This window comes from Anabrus simplex, chromosome 1 (genome assembly GCF_040414725.1).
Source record: "Anabrus simplex isolate iqAnaSimp1 chromosome 1, ASM4041472v1, whole genome shotgun sequence".
In the NCBI taxonomy this organism is placed as follows: domain Eukaryota; kingdom Metazoa; phylum Arthropoda; class Insecta; order Orthoptera; family Tettigoniidae; genus Anabrus; species Anabrus simplex.
The window spans coordinates 1,740,064,853-1,740,089,028 of NC_090265.1; the positions used below are offsets into that span (position 1 = coordinate 1,740,064,853).

Below are 24,176 nucleotides of genomic sequence, written 5' to 3' on the forward strand. Positions count from 1 at the left end.
AGGAAAGGGCGTTGGACTCTTCCAGGAATACACGCTAGGGGAACAAATGGATAAGAGATCACCGAGGCTTATCCTGTGCAGAATGGAGAGAGGCCATCAAGATGACAGCGAATGTTAGCGCTGTTCGCTCCGTGCGGGGAAGGTCCCAGGACAACACCCTCTGTTGGCGTTGTCACAGAGAGCACGAAACTCTTGCCCATGTCCTGGGAGCCTGCCCTCATAGGGAGGTATTGAGAAATTCCCACCATCATACAATACGACACATGATTGCGATCTCGCTGAGGGATTACAAGTTGTCCATTTCATGACCATATCGATGAGTATAATCAAGAAGTTAATATAAAGAACCACCTAATCGATACTTTATTTTATGCCTTAGGCAAAATATAATATATATTAACACTTACAGGTTTCACAGTGCACGAAGAGGTCTCTGGCCTAGCTACCGACGGGAGCAACAGGCGTATTGACATGATAGCCTTTCAAACAGCTAGCAAGCAAGGACTAATCTTAGATCCCACAATACGCTTCGAGTCGCACGTTGGCCAGGCCGAAGAGGTAGATGCTGAAAATAAGTCAATTTACCAGCCAACTGTAAACTACTATAAAGATAAATATCACCTAGACAATATTTCCATCCATAGACTCATGATCGGAGCTCGAAGCACAAACCCTAAATTTCTTGTACAGCTATGGGATTCTCTCGGCCTCAGCCGGACACAACTTCACGACATCGCTATCGCCACAATACGAGGTTCAGTGACCATACTCCGCAATCATCTATATAACATTTGAACAATAATACTGCAAATTTATTCCTGAGCCTTGTGATTTTTCTACCTGGCACACTAGCAAAGTCAACAGTAACTTAGAAAACAAAATACCGTGTAGTCGACATACTTTGTCCTTGTGGCAGCCTCCGCATGGGGGAAGTTTGTAATAATAATAATAATAATAATAATAATAATAATAATAATAATAATAATAATTTAAACTTGAACCGGAGAAGTAACTCTTATTTCAAGTAAAATGAAACAACCCTTTCATTGGATAATAGAAATCATTTTGTTGTTAATATAACAGTAGTAAAAGGAATGAGAATTTGGGAGGTGTTTCCAAAGATGTATTGTAGGAGATGCATTGAACTGAATTTTTTTTTGAAAAGTAAGAAAGTTGCAGTGATACTGTAGGCAGGTATTTTGGAACTTCATCTCAGCATAGATCAGTTTATTTACTTCTGTACTTCGTATTTTGCTTTTGTACAGAAATTTACAGCTTTATTTACTGACACTTCTATAGATTTGGTATTTGCAAAATTACTTTTCCTGTCAGGTGAAAGTAAATTTTGTCCTCATCCTGAGGTGGTGCAGATCTTTTCAGGCACACCTGCAATGGAGGTGAGCTGCATTTGCCATTTTAACCACATACCCGCCCTCTTGCCATTCTTAAATTTCTGGCAGTACCGGGAGTCGAACCTGGGCCCCCGAGGACGGCAGCTATTAATACTAACTGTTACATGGAGGTAGACACTTTTTTCTGTAGAAATGTGATTGTTGTGGCTTAGTGAGTTAGGGCACGAAGATTGTAAAACAAAGCCAGTTTGCGGGCAACAGACAGGGTTGGATAAGGACAGAATATAAAACAGCAACTTAACTATAGTAAAACCATGGTAAAATACTCTTAAGGGATCATGTAGTAACCATGTATAGAGTGGAAGACAACCAAATATGTACAGTATTACAGATACAAACATGGTCAAAATTATTAGCCCTACTGTGCTTAATTTTTATGAAAAAGAAACTAATTAATCTTGTCTCATATACAAACCCGAAGAATGAATAACAATACTTTTTGTACAATTTAACTCTGAATTTACGCTCCTCATATTATCAGAAGCACTGATAAATTGCCATACACTCACATCTCTTCAAGCTCCATGGCTAAATGGTTAGCGTGCTGGCCTTTGGTCACAGGGGTCCCGGGTTCGATTCCCAGCAGGGTCAGGAATTTTAACCATCATTGGTTAATTTCTGTGGCATGGGAGCTGGGTGTATGTGTTGTCTTCATCATCATTTCATCCTCATCGGCGTCAAATCGAAAGACCTGCACGTGGCGAGCCGAACACGTCCTCGGACACTCCCGGCACTAAAAAGCCATACGCCATTTCAAGGGCATCTTGCCTCGTGGGAATTGCTTCAACTGATTTTTCATCCCCTTTGTCGTCAGCAGTGGCACTGGCTTGATTTTGTATGATTACATGTAATTAAAGAATTTTTAAAGTGAGTATCTAGTTGCCTTCAGAAATGAAGTCCTCCTTATGAACATCTAGCTTTTTGTACAATACAGCCCAATTCGGATAATCATTTCTAGAGACTGAACTATCAGATCCGTATGAATTTAAAAGAAGAATTGTGCTGTAATGACTGCAATAACACACACTGTGATACAAATGAATTTTTTTGAAATCAAGTCAGTATCTTATTAGTCACCTTTTCTGAAGCAATTAGCAGTGTGTGCACAGTGTTTCCATCCCAGTCTGCATTGATGTAATTCACAGCATCCAGAAAAGTGACAGGTTTCATTTCTGCAATGTCAGTATAGTGCAGGTACTGTAAGACAATTTGCTTGCAATAAAAATGTTCAGAGAACTTTTATTATCCCCAGGTCCGTAAGCTGGAACATTTAATTATACATAAAGATGAAAAGGCGAGTTCCACATTTTTAGGGTGCGTGCCACAGTAGTGTATAAAGAGCAGAATATTCCATCCAGCTTTCATCATTTTGTTGTCCAAATCCTTTAACTACATGACAAATAAATCACTACCTCATCCATACAATGTGGTTGGTTCTTATAAACACTTGGCTATTTTTCATATTCTTCAAACAACACAGTTTAGAAGATTTTCCCACCATGGCTAATGGCAGCTTTGAGACACATCAGAATTTGCTGTAGTGAATATTGTTAGTCTGCCCTAACTTAATTACCCTCATGACACTTTTCTCCCCTGAAAACATCCAATTTATCTGGCATAAGCCTGAAGAATAATTCATCTGCATCAAAGTCTTATTTGTATTTTATAATAAGATTAGACAGCATATTTTGCCACTCAATAACATCAGTTTCACTGAGAGATTCTGACTCACCAGAAATTTGGCAGTAAATGAGTCAATTTCTTTATTTAAATCAGTTCAGTAATAATAATAAGCCAGTACCTAGGTTGTCACTGAATGGCTAGTTTTAAGGAAAAAGTTGCTTCTTTTCCATCTCAAGTATTCCCAGTTTATAGTACTGTACACATACAGCAAAAGTAGCCTCCTTACTTGAACCGTACATGAAAGCATACAAGCACTTTGCCTCCACCCTTATGAGCTATATTATTTGTAGTTTCATTCTACTGGACATGAAATTCCTGTATTGTTAGTGTGTTCTTCATGAATTTATTTAAATCTAAAAATATTTCAAAACACCGTACCCTTCTTCATCTTTTATCATATTTTATTCATAAACGATGTGGTTTGGAACATAGTCTTTTAGCATAAAGAGGAATTATGGAAGACTTCCTTAGATAAGACCATCGTAATTTCAATCCAAAATATCCTCCCAGCCATAAGTCGCTACTCCCAGCGATGATTATTAATGATAAAAGTGATCCGAGCACTGGCTGCCACTGGATTCTAGTAGTTTGTCTAGTTTAGTGTAGCTTAGTGTTCTGTAGAATGTCTTACCATAGTGTATGTTAGATCAGTACATAACTACGTATGGAAAATATTTCTATTGCCTGATCTATTTGTTACTGCATGAGTGTATATACTTACAATGTAAGACTTATCTTCATTTGTGGAAATGAAAATCCACTGAAACTTTCAAGTTTTGAACATTGTTATATGCATTTTCCATGTTGTTTATTAGACAGTCCCTGTAATTACTTATTAATTTGAAAGTACCCTACTTTGAACAAAATATTTTGACATACTCCGGTTGTATTACAATGAAATATCGTAGAACTTTGAAAAAAAAGAAAGTGCTTAGAATATGCTAAGAAAAAGCTTCTCCCAGCCCAGTTTTACCAGTTGAGAAGAAACTCAGGAATGTTAGGGAATATGAACTTGGAACAAATGGATCATTTCAAATATTTAGGATGTGTGTTCTCCCAGAATGGTAGTATACTAATTGAAATCGAAACAAGGTGTAACAGAGATGTAACAGTGAGCTCGCAGTTATGATCAGCGGTATTCTGTAAGAAAGAAGTGTGCTCTCAGATGAATTTGTCTTTATATTGATCCATTTTCAGACCAACTCTGCTGTATGGGAGCGAAAGCTGGGTGGGTGGACTCAGGACAACTTATTCATCAGTTGGGAGTAACAGGCATGAAAGTGGCAAGAATGATTACTGGTACAAACTAGTGGGGACAAAGGCACGAGGGTACTCGCAGTGAAGAGAGAATGACTGTTAAAAATTAACTCTTTGGATGAAGCTGTACTCCCTTCAGGGTGGGGTCAGGTGAAGCAAATGGAGGAGAATTAGTTACCTTGGAGAATAGTTGACCCAGTCATAGATGGTGAGAGAAGCAAAAAGAGGCCAAGGCAACAACAGTTCACCTCTATTTTTAATGATTGAAAGATAAAAGCTGTGGAGCTAAATGAGGCTACAGAGATAGTTGCAAATAGAGGATTGTGAAAGCAATTAATGTACAGAGACTGCAGACATTGCTAGAAAGCAGAATGGTCTACAATGAAGATGTATGTATAAATGTACCTAATGTGAATATTCTGAGAGATATCAGAAGTGTAATAAAGTGAATTTGTTCTTTTGATAAACTGTGGCATTTGAATATGGTGAAAGGTAATGCTACAACCAGTGCATCATGGTGGGGGTAATAAATATACCGTTCAAGTAGAAAAGAAATTTCCGTATTTTTACCTTAAACCAAAGTCGCACAGATTTGCTACCAACAATGTGTTCTTCCCACTAGTCTACAGTTCCACAGTCAAATAGCTCACAGCTGTCGCCAAATCAGTAGGAAAAATGTATACTCTACAGTGTGATGGCAGTGGTGCCAGACCTGTAGCTTAGATCCTTTCCAACAGAACAAAGATGGTGTAGGCCACCATAGTTCAATTGGTAGAGCAACTGACGCGAAATTGGGATGTTGTGGGTTCGGATCCCACTGGTATCCAGTTGGCCATTTTTGTTCCGTACTTAACATCCCTTCAACATGTACTATATGTACGGAACATGACCTAATAGGTTGAAAGTCGGTTTCGATTACAATGCGGTCATGGAAATTCAATATTCATGGACCCTTGAAGGGCTTGCCATAAGACACAGTATAATTAAGTGTAATTAAACAAGTCAACACCCATTGAGGAGCCATCTTGACAGGTCTTCAATATTCATGTGGGAAGTGTAGGATAAGAAGAAATCTGGATACACCCAGGAAAAGGGATGAGACATGAGGTAAAGATAAATCAGGTGGTAAAAGACTAGGAGCACAGGACAACACAAGAGGAGAAAAAGATTCCAATAAGATAATATTATTGGAAAGAAACAAACAAATGTCAAATCAAGTTAAATAAAGAGAGAGATGAAAACAAATGCATTACTGTGCAAATCTAAATCTATCGCCAATTAGGTGATCGTTGATGGGAAGTACTCATTTACTTGTAATCTAAATTTTGTCCAGATATCAACTGTCAGGACACATAGAGTTGCTCTCACACTGCTAATAAACTGTAAATGGTGATTCATTTCACCTGATGTCTTTCCTTGATGTCTAAATACCTCCTGACAGGCCTTTATATCAGTGACATGATATTTATCAGTATCAGTAGTGCTACTGAAAAAATAAGGGACATCAAAATAATTCAGAGAAATAACGTGAACATGGATATATGAGCATTAGAGGGTTGGTCATCATCATCATCATCCTAAACCATCTCCAGTTTCCCGGGTGTGGTATATGAGCCTCCTCCATCTCATCCTCTCCTTGTACCATTCCTCCTCCACCAACTTGTCCCAATCATGACCTCTCAGCAGTACATCGTTATTAACTAAATCTATCCATTTCCTCCGTTGCCTTTCCACGGGTCGTCTTCCTTCTATTTTTCTGTCAAATTCCTTTTGAAAAAATTTGAAAAAATTGATATGTCGCACCATTGTTATTTTATCACTTGCAGAAGTTAGGCAGTCGGATAGCTTCACGGGTGAATTCAAATGGGCTTTGCAAAGCAATGTTGTTAAATCTGCACATGGCTTAAGACCAGCTTGAGAGCACCAATAGAAGAAAAATATTTTGCTAAGGGAAGGTATTGAACACGAACCTCCGAGCTGTGAGCATCGTGCCACAGCAAATATGCTGCGGTGACACTGGATGAAACTCTGTGTGTTTGTGTTTCTTCTCAGCATTGGTAGCTGCTGGGCAAGGTCATTTATTGAAAGCTGTTCTGTATTGCACATTGTTTCCTTCACTTTTTTTTGCTTTATTCCACCGGAGTTGGCAATGGAATCTAATTATCGTTATTTATGGGAGTGACATCTCATCACAGTTTTATGTTGGCTGATAGGAATGCAAGTTAGCTACTTCAGCAATGGAAAATGGCATGTACTGATCTTCATTAGGTTATAAAAGTAAATGTACTTCTGGGGGCGGGATGGTGGGTTCCTGGATATCGCAATGAACCCATCTCTCCTCTGAAACTAATTCCAAGTAATATTTCATTAATTTCTACTTCCTTATAGCTGGACTGAATGGCTCAGACAGTTGAGGTGCTGGCCTTCTGACCCCAACTTGGCAAGTTCGATCCTGGCTCAGTCCGGTGGTATTTGAAGGTGCTCATATATGTCAGCCTCGTGTCTGTAGATTTACTGACACATAAAAGAACTACTGTGGGACTAAAAATCTGGCACCTCGGCGTCTCCAGAAACTGTGAAAGTAGTTAGTGTGAAATAAAGCAAAATAACATCATTATTATTTCCTTATAATGTTACAAACCTTCGGTAGTGAGGTGTCAATTTTTACCAATTTCTCCTATACACATTCCATTTGCAGTGAATACTGTTTGTGTTTATACTTCTAATGACTGAACAAGCCAGTTCTGGCTAAAAACATGAAACCACATAGATTGCAAATGACGAATTGTGGGGAGACGATGCTGCATCCAACAGAGTATTCATTTCTGTCGTTCAGGCTCTTCATGCCTGTGATATTCTCAAATAGTTCAACAGCACTAGGGGTTTGGCGCCAAAGCAGGTGATACTTGGCAAGCGTGTCCTGGGTTTTACGGTTGATGTTTGTGACTTTATAATGATTTGTTGAAGCTGTTTGTAATAACACTTCAAAAGGGCACCACGGGATCTTGTGCCTGAGCTAGGTTCACCATACAGGAATAGTCAAGGAAGCCTGGCATCACTCGTGCGGCAGGCATGGCCAGTTCATCTAAGCTGATGGTCAGTGATGGAGGCTTGTATATGGTTCATTCACAGTTTCTCAAGAAATGGGAGATTGGAAACATGGTACTTCCATTTGATATTAAAGATAGAACAATGTTTCTGTTGATGAAAACACTCAATTTTCTTGATATCACAGCAATCCAGGGTCCAGGTTTCACATCCATAAAGTAATGTTGAGATGATGACTGCTTTTTACACCACGTGTTTGGTATGAACTGTTAAGTCTTTATACCTGAAGACCTGGTTGTATAGTCGTGGTGGTGGTGGTGGTGGTGGTGGTGGTGGTGGTGGTGGTGGTGGTGGTGGTAGTTGTTCTTCATAATATGTTATAATAGGACATTGTCTTCACAAAATGTTTTTTGTTCAACATGGCAGAAGAACAAAAGAAAAATCTTTTTCTTTTTTATTCTGGAATGTGAAAACACCAACCTAAAACTGCTTAGAAGTCTACATGTTGTAAATGGGAAGATTTGAACATTGAAAGGAACACAATAGGACAAACACACTGACAGGAAGTGTGGGAAGAGGGAACAGCAGAAAATGGAGACAAAGACAAAAGTTAAAACGCAAAAGGACAAGAATAATCTCCACATCTTCACACACTGACATTTTCAAATAGACAAGCTCTCTCGAATACCGATACTTCATCCCTTTCAGCCCATGAAGAGCCCATTTTTGTTTACCATTTTCATCAATAGTGGTAGGCATCAACATTCATTGGGTAACCATCTTTGACAGATTGTCAGTCTTGATGTGGGAAGCATTGGAAAAGAAGAAAACTGAAAAGAAAAGAAAGAAACACAGGAAAAAGGTGGGTGGAGACAAAGAAATATGAATACATGTGGTATAATAAGGTGAAGAATGGGGTGGAAATAATAACCAACAAGAACCTAGATGGGTATGTAGATAAAGTGCACTACATAAGTGACAGAATAATATACAGTCAAAGACAGAGAATGAAATAAAGCATTTTATCCAAGTGTATGCATCCTCCACTGGATACAAAGTTAACAAATTCCTGGAGACACTGAGGGAAGTGGAAGTGACTGTTATGGGAGACTTTAATGCAGTTTGTGGGATGCAACATAAAAGGAATGGAAGAAGTAATTGAATCTTTTTGATATCAGAAGAGAAGTAAAGAGGGAGAAACGTTGGTGAATTTTTGTGCGAGAAATGGGTTGTATAGGTAATACTTGGTTCAGGAGGAAGTGATGGTGATGGTGGTATTACTGTTTTAAGAGGAAGTACAACTAGGCAACCATCCTCATATAACACTAATCAGAGAGAAAAAATGGAAAGAATCCGACATGTGGAAAAATGAAGATATCGGCCAAAGGAAGACAAGGGCCATGAAGGGTTTGAAAATGAAAGACTCCCTAGGCCTTGAGTGCTCTAATACCTTCGGGATCAGAAAAGAACAAGAGTTGACCAAGAGAGGTAAGATAGGATAGATGACAGTGAGGAGTCTGGCACAAGTAAGTGGAAGCAATGCCAGGACTTAGCTAAGGGCCCCGTGGTCGCCAACCCATGCTCCAAAGTTCAAAGCCCGTGGGGCCCTTTTAGTCACCTCTAATGACAGGCAGGGGATTATTCTACCGTCTGCACCCACAGGAGGGTTCAGGAGGAAGAATAGTAGAAAAATTACAAGATATGGCTGGGTAAACAGGAGGACAATGATAGTAATGGATCACTTCTTGGTGGAAAGGGCAAATTGTAGACAGTTGTTAGGTGTAAACAGCCTTGCCAGAAGCATCTTTTGATGGAAGCCATTGAGTAGTGGTAGCAAAAATTAAAGTAAAAATAGTGAACATGAAAGAAATAAGACGGAAGAAAATAAAACTACAGAAGTTAAAAGATATAAAAATAAAACAAAAATTCTAGTATAAATTGAAACACAAATCCATAACTGAGGTGGAGAGTGTGGAAATAGAATGAGATATGTTCCGGAAGGCATTTGTAAGCTGTGCAGAGAGTGCTTGTGGCAGAATAGCTGAAAGATTGAAAGATAGACCCCATGGTGGAATGAGAGGATAAAAGAAGCAAAGAAAAATAAGAAGAAAGCATGGCAATTATGGAATAGGGATAAGAAAGAAGAAAGTAGAAGAAAGTATCAGGAAATGAAAAGAAGGTGCAAGAAAGTAGCAAGTGAAGATAAGAAGAAAAGCTGGAAGGATTTACATGAGAGTTGGAAGAGGATGTGTATAGTGATAAAAGGACTTGTAAGAAGAAGAGAGCAGGGGTGTCTTATCCCTGCAGTATTTTTTTCAAGATAGTAAATGATATTATATATTCCACCCGTTGTTCTGACTGGCATTTTTTTTTTTGTATACAATAAAATTGCAGTATTTTCACATCCATCCATCCATACATCATTATAGACCATTATGGCTTTCAGCATTCAGTCTGCATGCCTCTGTAAATTTACTAAATCAATCAATCAATCACTACTGATCTGCATTTAGGGCAGTCGCCCAGGTGACAGATTCCCTATCTGTTGTTTTCCTAGCCTTTTTTTAAATGATAGCAAAGAAATTGGATATTTATTGAACATCTCCCTTGGTAAGTTATTCCAATCCCTAACTCCCCTTCCCATAAGCAAATATTTGCCCCAATTTGTCCTCTTGAATTCCAGTTTTATCTTCATATTGTGATCCTTCCTACTTTTAAAGACATCACTCAAACATATTCGTCTACTGATGTCATTCCATGCCATCTCTCCACTGACAGCTCAGAACATACCACTTATTTATTATTGACAGCTGAACCAACAATGGACTCGATCACATGAACGAGACTGTTACTTTGAGAAGGCCAGGCCATTTTGAGAGGACAATCACCTTCTAAACACCATTGGAACTTCATTGACGGTTTTCACTAGGTCACTTACAGTTTACCATGCATCTGTCATCTCCCTAACACAGCTTCTCAATTTTATGTTGTGGCCCTCCGACCATTTATTATGAGGCTAACCAACCAGCCAACATTATGAAACGATAATCAAGAATGGTACCGCTAGATTGAGAAGATATTGAGAATGCTGCTGTTCTAAAGCTTTAAACTTCATCGGTGTTTCTCCTTGTCGCAGGCTTTCCGCCTGCACGTTATGTCAGGCTTAGTTTCTCAAACTTTTTCACTTCCACTCGCCTCCTAGCCAATTTGATGTGATGGGTTTCTACAAAGATATATTTTCAGCCTGAATTTTCAACAGTGATTTCATCCTGTTTTATATTGCTACAAATCCAATCTTCTGTAAACTAAGAGGTCTGCAACCTCACTATGTGCACTTATTGTTCATTTCCATCTGTATAATTTGTTTTCATTTCTTTTCTTCTTAGGTTAACACAGTTTTTAGTTTCAATGATGTTTTTATATTAACCCCTATTTCACTGAATTCTGTTGCAGTGAGTTGTTTTTTGCTCCACATGATGATGTAAATATTGTATATTGTGCTAATTTAGTTTCTGTCTAGGCTCTTTTGTTTTTCATTTGTTCTTTATGCTTTTTAGCTTTTATTAGCTTATATTATGTAAATTATTTATTTCAACCCCCCCCCCCCCCTTTCACTGAAGATGGATCAAACGAGCAGAAACGTTTTTGAATTTGATTATCTAATGGTGGAATATATAATGTATTGAATAAGGAGGATACACTCATTTTTTCACCATTGTAAAGTGACATACCACTTATTCGAGCAGGTCTTCTTTCTCCCAAGTCTTCCCAGCCCAAACTTTGCAACATTTTTGTAACGCTACTCTTTAGTCGGAAATCACCCAAAACAAATCAAACTGGTTTTCTTTGGATTTTTTCCAGTTCTTGAATCAAGTAATCCTGGTGTGGGTCCCATACACTGGAACCATTACTCTAGTTGGGGCCTTACCAGAGACTTATATGCTCTCTCCTTTACATCCTTACTACATCCCCACAATCCTCTATTTGCAACTAGTGCTGTGGTCTCATTTAGTTCTATACCTCTTGTCTTTGAATCGTTCGAAACTGAATCTAATCATCGTCGTTTTGGTCTCCCTCTACTTCTCTTACACTCCATAACTGAGTCCATTATTCTCCTAGGTAACCTATCCTCCTCCATTCACCTCACATGAACCCACCACCAAAGCTGGTTTATACGTACAGCGTCATCCATCGAGTTCATTTCTAAATTAGCCTTTATCTCCTCACTCCAAGTACTCCCCTGCCATTGTTCTCACCTTTCCAACTTATAAATAAAATATCCTGAGTCCACCCACCTTTCGCTCCCGTAAAGCAAAGTTGGTCTGAAAACAGACCGATGTAAAGATAATTTGGTCTGGGAGCTGACTTCCTTCTTACAGAATACTGTTGATCGCAACTGCGAGCTCACTGCATTAGCTTCACTGCACCTTGATTCAATCTAACTTACTATATTACCATCCTGGGAAATCACACATCCTAAATACTTGAAACTATCTACCTGTTGCAGATTTGTATCATCAATCTGACATTCATTTCTCTCAGATTTCTTACCTACTGACGTCAATTTAGACTTCGAAAGGCTAATTTTCATACATACTCATTGCACCTATTTTCAAGTTGCAAGATATTAGACTGCAGGCTTTCGGCACAATCTGCCATTAAGACCAAGTCGTCAGCATAGGCCAGACTGCTTACTGCATTTCCACCTAACTGAATCCCTCCCTGCCACTTTATACCTTTCAGCAGATGATCCATGTAATCTATGAACAACAAAGGTGAAGCCTAGTCTAAACCCTGCAAGTACCCAGAACCAAGAACTCATTCTACCATCAATTCTCACTGCAGTCCAATTGTCAACATAAATACCTTTGATTGATTTTAATAATCTACCCTTAATCCCTTAGTCCCCCAGTATGGTGAACATCTTTTCTCTCAGTACCCTGTCATATGCTTTCTCTAGATCTACGAAACATAAACACAACTGTCTATTCCCCTCGTAGCATTTTTCAATTACCTGGCGCATGCTGAAAATTTTATCTTGAAAGCCTTTCTGTGGTCTGAAACCACACTGGTTTTCATCCAACTTACTCTCAACGACTGATCGCACACTCCCTTCTAGGATGCCAGTGAATACTTTGCCTGTTACACTAATCAGTGTGATACCTCGATAATTGTTGCAATCCTTCCTGTTCCCTTGCTTATAGATAGGTGCAGTTGATGCTTTTGTCCAATCTAAAGGTACCTTACCAACACTCCATGCTTATATTATTCTATGAAGCCATTTCATCCCTGCCTTCCCACTGTACTTCACCATTTCAGGTCTAATTTCATCTATCGCTGCTGCTTTATGACAACTGAGTTTGTTTACCATCCTTTCCACTTCCTCAAGCGTAATTTCACCATCATTATTTTCCTCCTCCCCATGAGCTCCGTTGTTCACGACACCACCATGAGGATTTCCTTTTACGTTTGGAAGATGTTCAAAATATTCCCTCCACCTCTCCAGTGATTTCCTGGGATCTATTATGAGTTCACCTGAATTACTCCCAACACTGTTCATTTCCTTTTTCCATCCCTTCCTAAGATTCCTCATTACTTTCCAGAAAGGTTTCCCTGCTGCTTGACCTAGCCTTTCCAGTTTATTACCAAAATCTTCCCATGACATTTTTTGGATTCAGAAATTATTTGTTTCGCTCTCTTTCTTTCATCTAGGTACAATACCCTGTCTGCAATCAGCCCTTGTTTGGAGCCATTTCTGATAAGCCTTCTTTTTACGTTTACAAGCTGCTCTCACTTTATCATTCCACCAAGATATTCACTTTTTTCCATCTTTACACACAGTTGTTCCTAGGCATTCCCTTGCTGTTTCTACTACAGCATCCCTGTATACCACCCATTCTTTTTCTATATCCTGTACCTGCTTACTTCCCACTGTTCAGAACTTCCTACTAATTATATCCATGTACTTCTGCCTAGTTTTCTCATCCTGGAGATTTTCTATCCTTACTTGTTTACAGATAGATTTCACTTTCTCTATCCTAGGCCTAGAGATACTTGGTTCACTACAGATCAGGTAGTGGTCTGTTTCATCAAAAAATCCCCTAAAAACCCATACATTCCTAACAATTTCCTGAATTTGAAGTCGGTTAAGATATAGTCTATTATGGATCTGGTACCCTTAGCCTCCCATATGTAGCGGTGAATAGTCTTATACTTGAAGAATGTATTCGTAACTGCTAAACCCGTACTAGCACAAAAGTCCAACAAATGCTTCCCATTCCTATTAGCTTCCATATCTTCCCCACATGTACCAATCATTCGTTCTATCTCCAACTCTCACATTGAAATGACCAATTAGCACTATCCTGTCCTTGCTGTTGACCCTGACTACGATGTTACTCAATGCTTCATAAAACTTGTCAATTTCATCCTCATCTGCACCCTCACATGTTGAATACATCGAGACAATTCTCATCCTAATTCCTCCAACTGCCAAATCTATCCATATCATTCGCTCGTTTACGTGCCTAACTGAAACTGTGTTGTATGCAATAGTATTCCTGATGAATGGCCCTACCCCAGACTCTGCCCTTCCCTGTTTAACACCCATCAAGTACACTTTATAATCTCCTAGCTCTTCCTCTTTATCTCCCCTTACCTGAATATCGCTTACTCCTAGCACATCCAGGTTCATCCTCTTTGCTGACTCAGCCAGTTCTACTTTCTTTCTTCCATAGGCCCCATTAATAATGATAGCTCCCCATCGAATTCCATTTCACTCACCAAATTGTTTCCAAGGAGTCCCTCGCCTGTCAAATGGTAGTGGAACTCCGTTACTCCCATAGGTCTGATGCTTGCTTAAAATGTTCTGAGCTCTGTAAATTCATGAAGCAGGATTCCACCCTACTTACACATAGTCCAAGTGAGGATCTCTCCTCTAACGAGTTTTTATTGATATCTTGTAAACGGTACTTGATAAAGCATTTGTTTTTTCACAGAATTCTTACATACTGATATTAGTATTATTCACATATTATGATGTCTGGTAAAATTTTTCAAAACCTGATAAAATGAATTCAAATTTCCTTAAATTTACATTAAATTTCAAACACCAATATATATAAAATATCTAATTACATACTACCTGTACATATTACGGCAAAACGGTTGGTGTTTTTGAAATCAGCATATCTTTTTCATGGTTCTGAAACATGGACAATGACCAGAGCAGATGAAGAACTGTTTGACAGATAGGAGAGGAAAATACTGAGAAAGATTTTTCGTCCAGTGAATGAAGGGGAACAGTGGAGAATAAATAAAAACAGAGAACTGGAAGAGCTCTATGTACATCCAACATCCAAATATTGTATCTGAAATAAAAGTAACAGATTACGGTGGTTGGGACGTGTAGAGAGAATGCCAGATGATAGGTCTGTCAAAAAAATTTAGTAAGGAAATCCAGATAGCAGAAGATTGAAACTAAGATCTCAAAAAAGATGGCTGGATGATGTGGAGGATGATTTAAGAAAGTTGGGAATAAGAAGATGGAGGAAGAGTGCTGAAGATCATGAAGATTGACTACAATTGTCAGAGAGGCCAAGGTCCTGCATGGGCTATAGCACCAAGGAGTAAGTAAATCATTTTTCATATCAACCACTTATTTTCACCATACTCGGGAAATCATTGCAGGTTAGTGTAATTTGCAACTTTATAAGAAATGAAAATAAGGAAAGAGAGATCTGAAGTAAAGTCCTGATGTGAACTCGAAAATCTACTAACAAACAAACTAATAAAAGAGAGAGGAAAATAAAATAAATAAAAAAGAAAGTAAACAAGAATATAATGAAATGTGAAGTAAATGTGGCCCTGCTGTCTTCCTTTTGGGTCCTTCAAATGTATTTATGCATCCAAATTCTTTGCAATGGACATGAGCATTTCTTATAGTGTAAACATCCTTATAAATCATAAAAAAGAAAGCATAGTGCATGAATATGTTCAGAGTTATCACTGAGTAGGTCACAATGCCTTCTTGAGGAAATAATGTGGCGATAAAGCAACATTTTATATTTAAGACTGATGCAAGTGACCAGGTATAATATCTGTGTGTGATTTGTATAACTTAGGAGTGAAATAACATACATTCTTTTGGTCAGTATTTTCCCATGTGTATTCCATTATGATATGAGACAGTTCTTTTCTTTTTTTAAATTTCAGTTAATCCTAATATATTTAAATACTTCTTAGACAAGCAACATTACATACTGTCTCTTAAAGTAATTTTAATATTTTTCAAGTTGAGAATTTTGAATGGCTGTTCCCTAGTGGATTTAGGCAATACCATTTACCTAGAGCGACAGTAAAATTCTTATTTCAGAGAGTAGTTTGTTTTATAAAGCCTGTGTAGAAATACTCTGTAGTATTGTGTGAAATATTCTTCGTTTGCTCTTTTACCTTTAATATTAGGCAGTGGCAGTAGCACTTTGTAGCTTAATGCATTCATGAAGTTATGAAGAATATAAGAGTAAAAGTTAATGTCATATAGTGTGTTTCTTTTTCTTTTTTTTTTCTTTTTTTTATTTTACCAGTTGCTTACCTTTGTCATAACATATTTCAAAATTTTAAACTCATTGGACTAGGATTCAAACACATGATTTGCCTCTATAAGTGAATGATCTTAAGTATTCTTAATTTCTGGATGATTTTTATAGTAATGACTCAGAAACTGTTCTAAACTTGTAGAATATCTATCATATTGTAACTCTATGCAGGTGTACAGCGCAGGCAGCGACGAGTGCTTGACACAAGTTCTACATATGTTCGTGGTGAGGAGAACTTGCATGGCTGGCGGCCACGTGGAGACAGCCTCATCTTTGATCACCAGTGGGAACTTGAGAAGCTGACACGGTTAGAAGAAGTTGAGCGTGTACGCCACATGTTACTACTACGTGAACGGTTAGGCATTGACAAGGCTCCTAGACATGACTTTACTAAGTCTGAGAAGGTATGTTTCACTTACTGTTTCATTAAAAGGATCTTTTTTCCTTTCAAAATTGTATCTTGTACTGTGAAAATCATTATCTCACTTAACGGGTCTACTTTGTGTTCATGAACTGGGACTGTAACAGTACAATTCCGTTCATCCATTGTGATTATACAGTCACTGCTGGTGAGAGCCACAAAATTAAGAAAGTTCCAGGTGTAATGAATTGCACATTAAGAATAGAAAGCTAAGAAGAATAGGAAACACCAAAAGGTTCACACAACGAAAGTGTGCACAGGGAGAAATGAGAGGCAAGGAAAACATGAAAACACAAGGGAACATCGGCATATTCCATATTCTAGCATGGAGTAAGCATCCACACAGATTGCACAGGATTGTTGGAGGTGGGCGTGGTTATGCTGCACAGAGTTTTCATGCAGTAGGATGGTCCAGAATCAAATTGTACCGTCTTGAGCAAGAGTGTCCCAGGTTTGTTGATTGAGACCTGCCATCTTCATAGTGTGTTCAAGCTGGTCCTTGTAACACCTCATGGGGGCTCCACAAGGTCTGGTATCAGAACAAAGTACACCGTACATGATTTGGTGTGGAAATCTGCTATCACTCATCCGACGGATGTGACCAATCCATCTAAGCTGATGACCAATGATGGACGATTCTATGCTCTTGGCATGCACTTTCTCAAGAACAGCAATATCGGTGACATGGTCTCCCCTTTTTATCCTAGGGATGGATCAAAGTTTTTGCTGGTGGAAACGCTTGAGCTTTTTCAAGTCACGTCGGTAAAGGGTCCAAGTTTCACAACCATTGTGATGACAACAGCGTGGTACACCATGAGTTTCGTCTTCATGGTCAGGTCGTTATTCATGAACACCCAGTGTGATAGTTGTCCAAATGCTGCATGGGCAGCACCAATTCTTTTCTCCACATCATACTCATAGTTACAGTGCACAGATAGGGTACTACCCAAGTATGAAAAGTGGTCTACCTACTCCAGTGGAGTATCTGAAATGGAGATGTTGAATGTCACATTATGACATTTGAGTTTTTGTTGTGTTTCTGTTGATTCCCTTTGTATATACTCTTTGTAATATACATAATACACATGTATTACACATACACATAGCACAATAAAATGTGTGCTAAACCAGAACATAATTCCAATATAATTGGTCCGTTATTAGAAATTATAAATTTTCCAGCTAACTCATTCTTTGCCCCAGTGTGCTAATTTGGGGTCATCAGTTGGTAACAAGCATACCTACCAAGACAAATGGCTAGTGCATGTAGTGGAGGTCACTGTACAGGCTACTTGGAGCCTTAGGCACTGCCAGTGTGCTTATAATTTTCAATAATGTGCCAATTATATTGGAATTATGAATATATTCATTCAGGACAACTATTTCAAGTTCCCTTTGGGAAATCTTAACCAGAATATGAAAAACTGTTTTTGAGCACTGTATTATACCATTATACGTAATGTTGCATTTATCGATTATTTGAATTGCTAACTATACACCTGACCTTAATTGGATTTGTATGAATTACATTAACAATGGACTAAAATTTTCTCTCCAGCTTAAAAAAAAAAAAAAAAAAAGAAGTTAATTATTAATAATAATTAATCTTTTTAATGGTAGGAAGTATGCTACCCTTTCACTCAATAAGATGGTGGTGTTTACTCATAACCATGAAGTTTGGTACAGTTTTCTTTTTCTTGCCAAAGAGTAGATCAAGGCTCTTCTAAATTTTACTGTTGTTGTAAAATCATTACAGTAAATTCATGCTTTTTTTTCCCTACATTTCTACCACCCAAATCTATCCTAGTGATATGCATCATTTAGTTGATCCCTCCATTTTTCCTACCACTAGAACAGAGAGAGATTGTATTGGTGCTGATTATTATTGTAGGAGGAAGTGCATCTAGGCAACAATCCTCTCTTCACGCTAACCAGAAGGGAGAAAGAAGGGGTCTGACCCTCCAAAGAATGAAGGTGTCCACAAAAACAGAAGGTAGGGTCATGAAGGACACAACAATGAATAAATAACTCCTTAGACTTCACACACCTACTGTTGTTGGAGTCAGAAGAGAACATGAGTTGATCAACGGAGATCAAATAGGAAAGATGAAAGTAAGGTGCCTGATAAATATGTGGAAGAAATGCCAGACTCAGCTAGGGGTCCAATGGTCACCAGCCATGGTCCCAGATTGAAAGCCCCAGAGGGTTATCCCTTTCAGTCACCTCTTACAAGAAGCAGAGAATACCTTGGTTGTGTTCTACTGCCCCTACCCACTGGGAAAATAATGTAATGGAAATAAAAAATTTTAAACTCAAAAACCCATAAGAAATCAAGTGAAAATCCCACAACCTATTTCCTGTCATTCGACAAGGTCAGGGATGGAATGATTGAAGCCCCATCTAGTGGCAAGGATAAGAATTGTGCTGGCTGCTGAAGCCTGTCATTATGAAGGCATAGGAACTTTCTGCCCAGCTTGTCCAAAGTTGAGTTTTTAACTCTACCATATTATAAGAATGGTTTGAGAGAAATGGAGTTAAAGTGTAATGATGAAAACACAGCAAGTTCAGTCTGCTGTACCAAACAAACTCATTTACAGTGCACAGTAGGCTACACGAGTGAAGACTGAATGTACTCAGGGTGTTTTATGTTTAAGCTGAAAGAATTAATCATAAAATTAATGAAATTGACTGCTGATAGAAATAGCTGGGAACATGGCAGAAGGACATTCATAATGAAGAGATAAATGCTAAGTTGGGAAAGAACCCTTCGGATGAAACGCTGCATATGAGTGGTAGGGTTAAGTAAAGTGAATGAGTGAGGAAATGCTACCTAAAAGATATTGTGCTCTGCTATGGAGGGCAAGAGAAACAGAGGTGGTGATTATTATTTCAAGAGGAAGTAAAATTGGGTAATAATCAGTGATGGTGGTGGTTATTATTTTAAGAAGTAGTACAACTAGATAACCGTCCTGTATTAACACTAATCAGAGGGGAAAAAATGGAAGGGATCCAACACTCCGAAAAATGACGATAACAGCCAGAGAAACACAAGGACTATGAAAGGCACAAAATTGAAAGACTCCCTAGGTCTCCACACGGAATACCGTTGGAATCATAAAAGAACAAGAGTTGACCAAGTGAGGTTGAATAGGATGGGGAACCATCTTCAGGGAGTAGGGAAGCAGAGGGAAAGTCAAGAGACTATTATTTTAATGACTGTGACATACATTCAGCTTTTACATAGATGGGAAGGTAGACAATGTTCAGTCTGATTTAAGTAGATACAGAAAAGAGGCACCCAATCAAATACTATAATTATGACATTCCAAAGATATGACAAAATTCAAGACAAAGGCCCAAATTGTACAAAGTAAAGCTTGTCTCCTAGAGCAAATCTGGTTAATGAGGAGAGGTTATCTTACCAGTATTTAATTATTTCAAGCTATAACGGATCATATGGACGACCCTGTGAGCTAGGGTTAAAGTGCCTTTCTTACACTCAGAGGTTTGATTCCCAGCCAGGTCAGGGATTTTTACCTGGATCTGAAGACTGGTTTGTGGTCCACTCATCCTATGCAAGAACAATTGAGCAGCTATCTGGCAGTAAGATAGTCCCCAATCTAGATCCCTGTCCTTTTTCTTCTGGATTATTGATTTTATGTAGTGATAAAATGAATACCTGATTATTTCACTTTGAGAGAGAGAGAGAGAGAGTGTGTTTGTGGTGTTTTTTTTTCCCAAGAAAACCACAAATTATATTCTTTTGTTTTCTGAGACATATCTGAAGTTACCATTTACCACTATCGTAAGCTGTCAGACTTATAAAAATGTTAATCATCATCAGTAAATCAAGACTTTATAAAAATGGATGGCATCATTCCTAGCTAACAAGTTTACATTTCAAGTGAATGTTAATATTGTTATTACATACCATCAGGGCATACAGTTTTACATGGAATGGGAACCTCAGGAACATAACTTTATTCCAAACAGCTCACTGTATACTTAACTGGGATTGAAACTACGGACATGTTGGTGAGATACTGAATCGTCACAATACCTTATATCCCAGCCTGAGACCGGATGTTTCTCTGTAAATCCTGGACGTAACATTTTCTAACACTACCTCTCATTATTTTATCTGGTTTTAAAAGATAATTTTTGCAATAATCATAAGGTGAAAGAAATAATTTTGCACTTCAGGGTCTTGTTCTGAGTTAATGTTTTGAGGGTATTATTTTTGCGTTGAAGATTATTTTATATCCCTGATATGGCAGTAATACGTGATTAAGTTTTCATTGAGAAATGTTTGGTAAAATCAATCTGTAAGTCTGTCAAACTTGTTTATTGAATCCTGCCTATTAAAAAGTTTATGTATGAAGTTTTGAGTGCTATAACAATTAATGCCACTGCAGTATTCTGAAATATATTTTTCACAAAGTTAGGTCCTCTTCAGCCTGTGTCATGGAAGAAAATAATATCATTATCGGTTTTATTATTAGCAGAGAGGACATTGTCCTCTTCTAATTTGGTGATTTCCTTTCTTTGACAGTGTGAGACATATGTGCAGTATGTATTAGAGAGCTGTGACTTGTTAGCTGCTAGTGAATCGGCCACCGAGGCAGTAAGTCCAAGTATTTGATGTTGCTTTTGTCGTCCTTGCAGGACAAGCACAAATGTGACTGTGTGGCCAAATTTGAAGATGACTAACTCACAGGGACGTCGCAGATACTTCCCTTGTATTCACTTCTGTCATTGTTAACACCAGCTTCAGTAGAGCATGTTTGCAAACTTCCAAGATGATGGCAAGGCTCTTTTTAAATGTGAATGGTGTGGGATCTGAGGTTGTTGATGCAAAATTTCTTAAATGGATATTTCTATTTTGCTACTTTTATTTGTTTGCAACAAGAAATGATGTTACCTTTCATAAACTATGGGATGTAAAATAAGAAGGCTATATCGAAACCAAAACTTTATTTTGTATCCATGTCCATTACAGATAATCCAGCTATAGGAGGAATTAGAAATCTGCTTTGAATGTAGTCTTCATCTTCAAAGAAATGTCCATTGTCATTCAAATTATGTTGTGAAATATAAAAATGCTTCATCAAAGAGGATGATAATTTTGTATATGATGGGAACAGTTAGATAAACTGAAGGTAAAGGGTGTCCTTTTTTACGTCATACATTGGTGGAATAGAAATCCCCTTTGGTTATTATCTTCATGTCAGAAACATCTTGATGTTGTTTGATGATGTTTGTTGTTTAAAGGGGCCTAATAGCTAGGGGAAACATCTTGTACACAAACAAATATTACTTTAAAACACCAATGTGACCAATATTTTCAATGTCAAGTGCATTCTGCATTGCCTGAAACAGTTCATCTTCAGTACATGAAGATCGACACATAGGACATTGAAGCAAGTGTTTCATGGTTTGTTCTTCACCGCACTTGCATTTTATGTTGTCAGCATTTATATAGCACCATCTCACAAGGTTGACTTTGGACTTGCCCACTTCTGCCTTGGTCTGTTCAGAGATGTCCATACATGCCATTTTTGATTGTAGCCAGTTAGTAAATGTTTTGCTACTGTCATATGTCCTGGGATGTTAGAGATCTTGGTTTTACAAAGCTCTGCTCTTGCAGTTTCAGGTGATCCAGTTAATTCCCATAATGTTTGCAGGGAACTTTCCTGGACTTGAATCCCTGAACTGTGGGTACATGGCTGTTGAGATCTACTTTGGTGCTATTTGGAAGAGATTCTTCCAATCATTTATGTATTATGAGTAGGGTTTATATTTATATTCAATACAAACTTACTTAGCGAGTAATGTTCACATGAACATTAAGAGCACGGCCATATAGGACTCCTGCTATTTGCTACTTGCTGAGTAAGTTTTAAATCCTAACCTATTGCCAAGAAATCTGGTCCCTAATAATGTGGCAAAGAATTTACATTTTGTGTCCTGCTCTGGTCGTGTTCGAATACGTCTTCCAGTAGTCAAGTCCTTCCCAGTGATGTTACTTTTCCTTTCTGTGTTCTCTCTTTGAAAAGAATCTGTATTAGTTTTAACTAATTCATGGTGATCAGCTTATTGGTTGAGGTACAATGTTAAACAGGAAGTTGGTAGAAATCTCTTTGGGCAAAGTTTCCCAAACTTGTGGGAAAGCGCATTCTGCATTGCCTGAAACAGTTCATCTTCAGTACATGAAGATCGACACACAGGACATTGAAGCAAAGAATGAAGCTTATGGATCCTATTGTACAGTTGAAAAATGTATAATAATATGAACAATACCAACCCATAGCCCCCAATTGCAGTAGCTTCTTGTATGCTGATGACCTCGCCCTAGCCACTCAGAGAAGAGATTTTGAAACAGTGGAGATCACCCTCACGGATGCCCTTAATGATCTTTCTAGATATTACAGCACAAACCAGCTTAAACCGAACCCCTCAAAGACACAAGTGTGTGCTTTTCATCTGAGAAACAGGGAAGCCACTCGCAAGTTAAAGATAGTATGGTCAGGAGTCGAACTGGAACACTGCGAGTCTCCAAAATATCTAGGAGTGACACTTGATAGATCTCTTACTTTCAAGAAGCACTGCATGAACTGCAAATCAAAAGTCTCCACCAGGAACAATCTTTTACGGAAACTGGCCGGATCACAGTGGGGTAGCCAACCTGAAACCATCCGAACTTCTGCAATGGCACTATGCTATTCTGCAGCAGAGTATGCGTGTCCTGTCTGGTATAATTCAACATATGCCAAACAGGTGGATATAGCTCTCAATGAAACTTGCAGAATTATAACAGGTTGTTTGAAATCCACTCCAGTTGAATGGCTCTACCACCTTGCAGGAATAGCACCTCCTTCTGTTCGAAGAGAAATAGCTGCGAACAAGGAAAGAAAGACAGTGGAACAGGAAAGGACCCACCCTCTATATGGGCATGCACCGCATCTGCAACGTTTAAAGTCAAGGAAGAGTTTTCTCAGAACTTCAAAGGAACTTAGAACCACTACTGAAAAAGCCAGGTTGCAATTATGGAGGGCTACATCCTACCTTCCTCCTGGCTGGATAAGATTTTCTGAAACTCTACCTCCTGGCTACAATGAAGAATGGATGACCTGGAAGTCCCTGAATAGACTGAGATCTGGAGTTGGCAGATCCAAAGTTAATTTGGCAAGATGGGGCTATATAGATCAAGAAAAAATCCAATGTGACTGCGGAGAAGACCAGACAGTCCAACATATGCTCCAGTGTCGTCTATGTCCAGCCTCCTGCACAGAAGATGAACTATATCAAGCATCAAAAAATGCTTTGGAAGTGGCCAAGTTTTGGGCAAATGTAATATAGTAATTATAACTGTGTACAACATGTATGTTTCTGATACGAGAATAATAATAATAATAATAATAGTTGGTTGATTCACCTTACGGTTTGATTATCTCCTTTGAACATTTTCTATCATTTTCTGGTACAGTTCTGTCTTGTCCTAACTTTAAGAAAATGATTTACAAGCATCAGTTGACAACATTCTAACAAATGGGTCTGAATTGCTTTGTGTTTTATGTCTGTGGATGGTTTTGAAATCAGTCGGTACAGTTAGTGGATCTACTTTTTAACTTGAACCCAAAGCCTCATTTATGAATAGTTTCAACTCTAAAGTGTAGTGTGTTGCAGGATCTGGTATTCCATCTTATTTTAGAAATCAACTTCTAACCAGGATATAAGCAAAGAATGAACTGTGACAGC

General features: G+C 38.3%; 1 protein-coding gene across 1 annotated transcript in view; it reads left to right on the plus strand.

The window, feature by feature from the left end:
- The window catches only part of unc-104 (kinesin family member unc-104), an 871,528-nt gene that overhangs the window by 781,738 nt on the left and 65,614 nt on the right, over nt 1–24,176 (plus strand). The window contains exon 28 of the mRNA XM_067138474.2: nt 16,169–16,401. Within this exon, the coding sequence (XP_066994575.1) occupies nt 16,169–16,401 (233 nt within the window). The remainder of the gene's footprint in view (nt 1–16,168; nt 16,402–24,176) is intronic.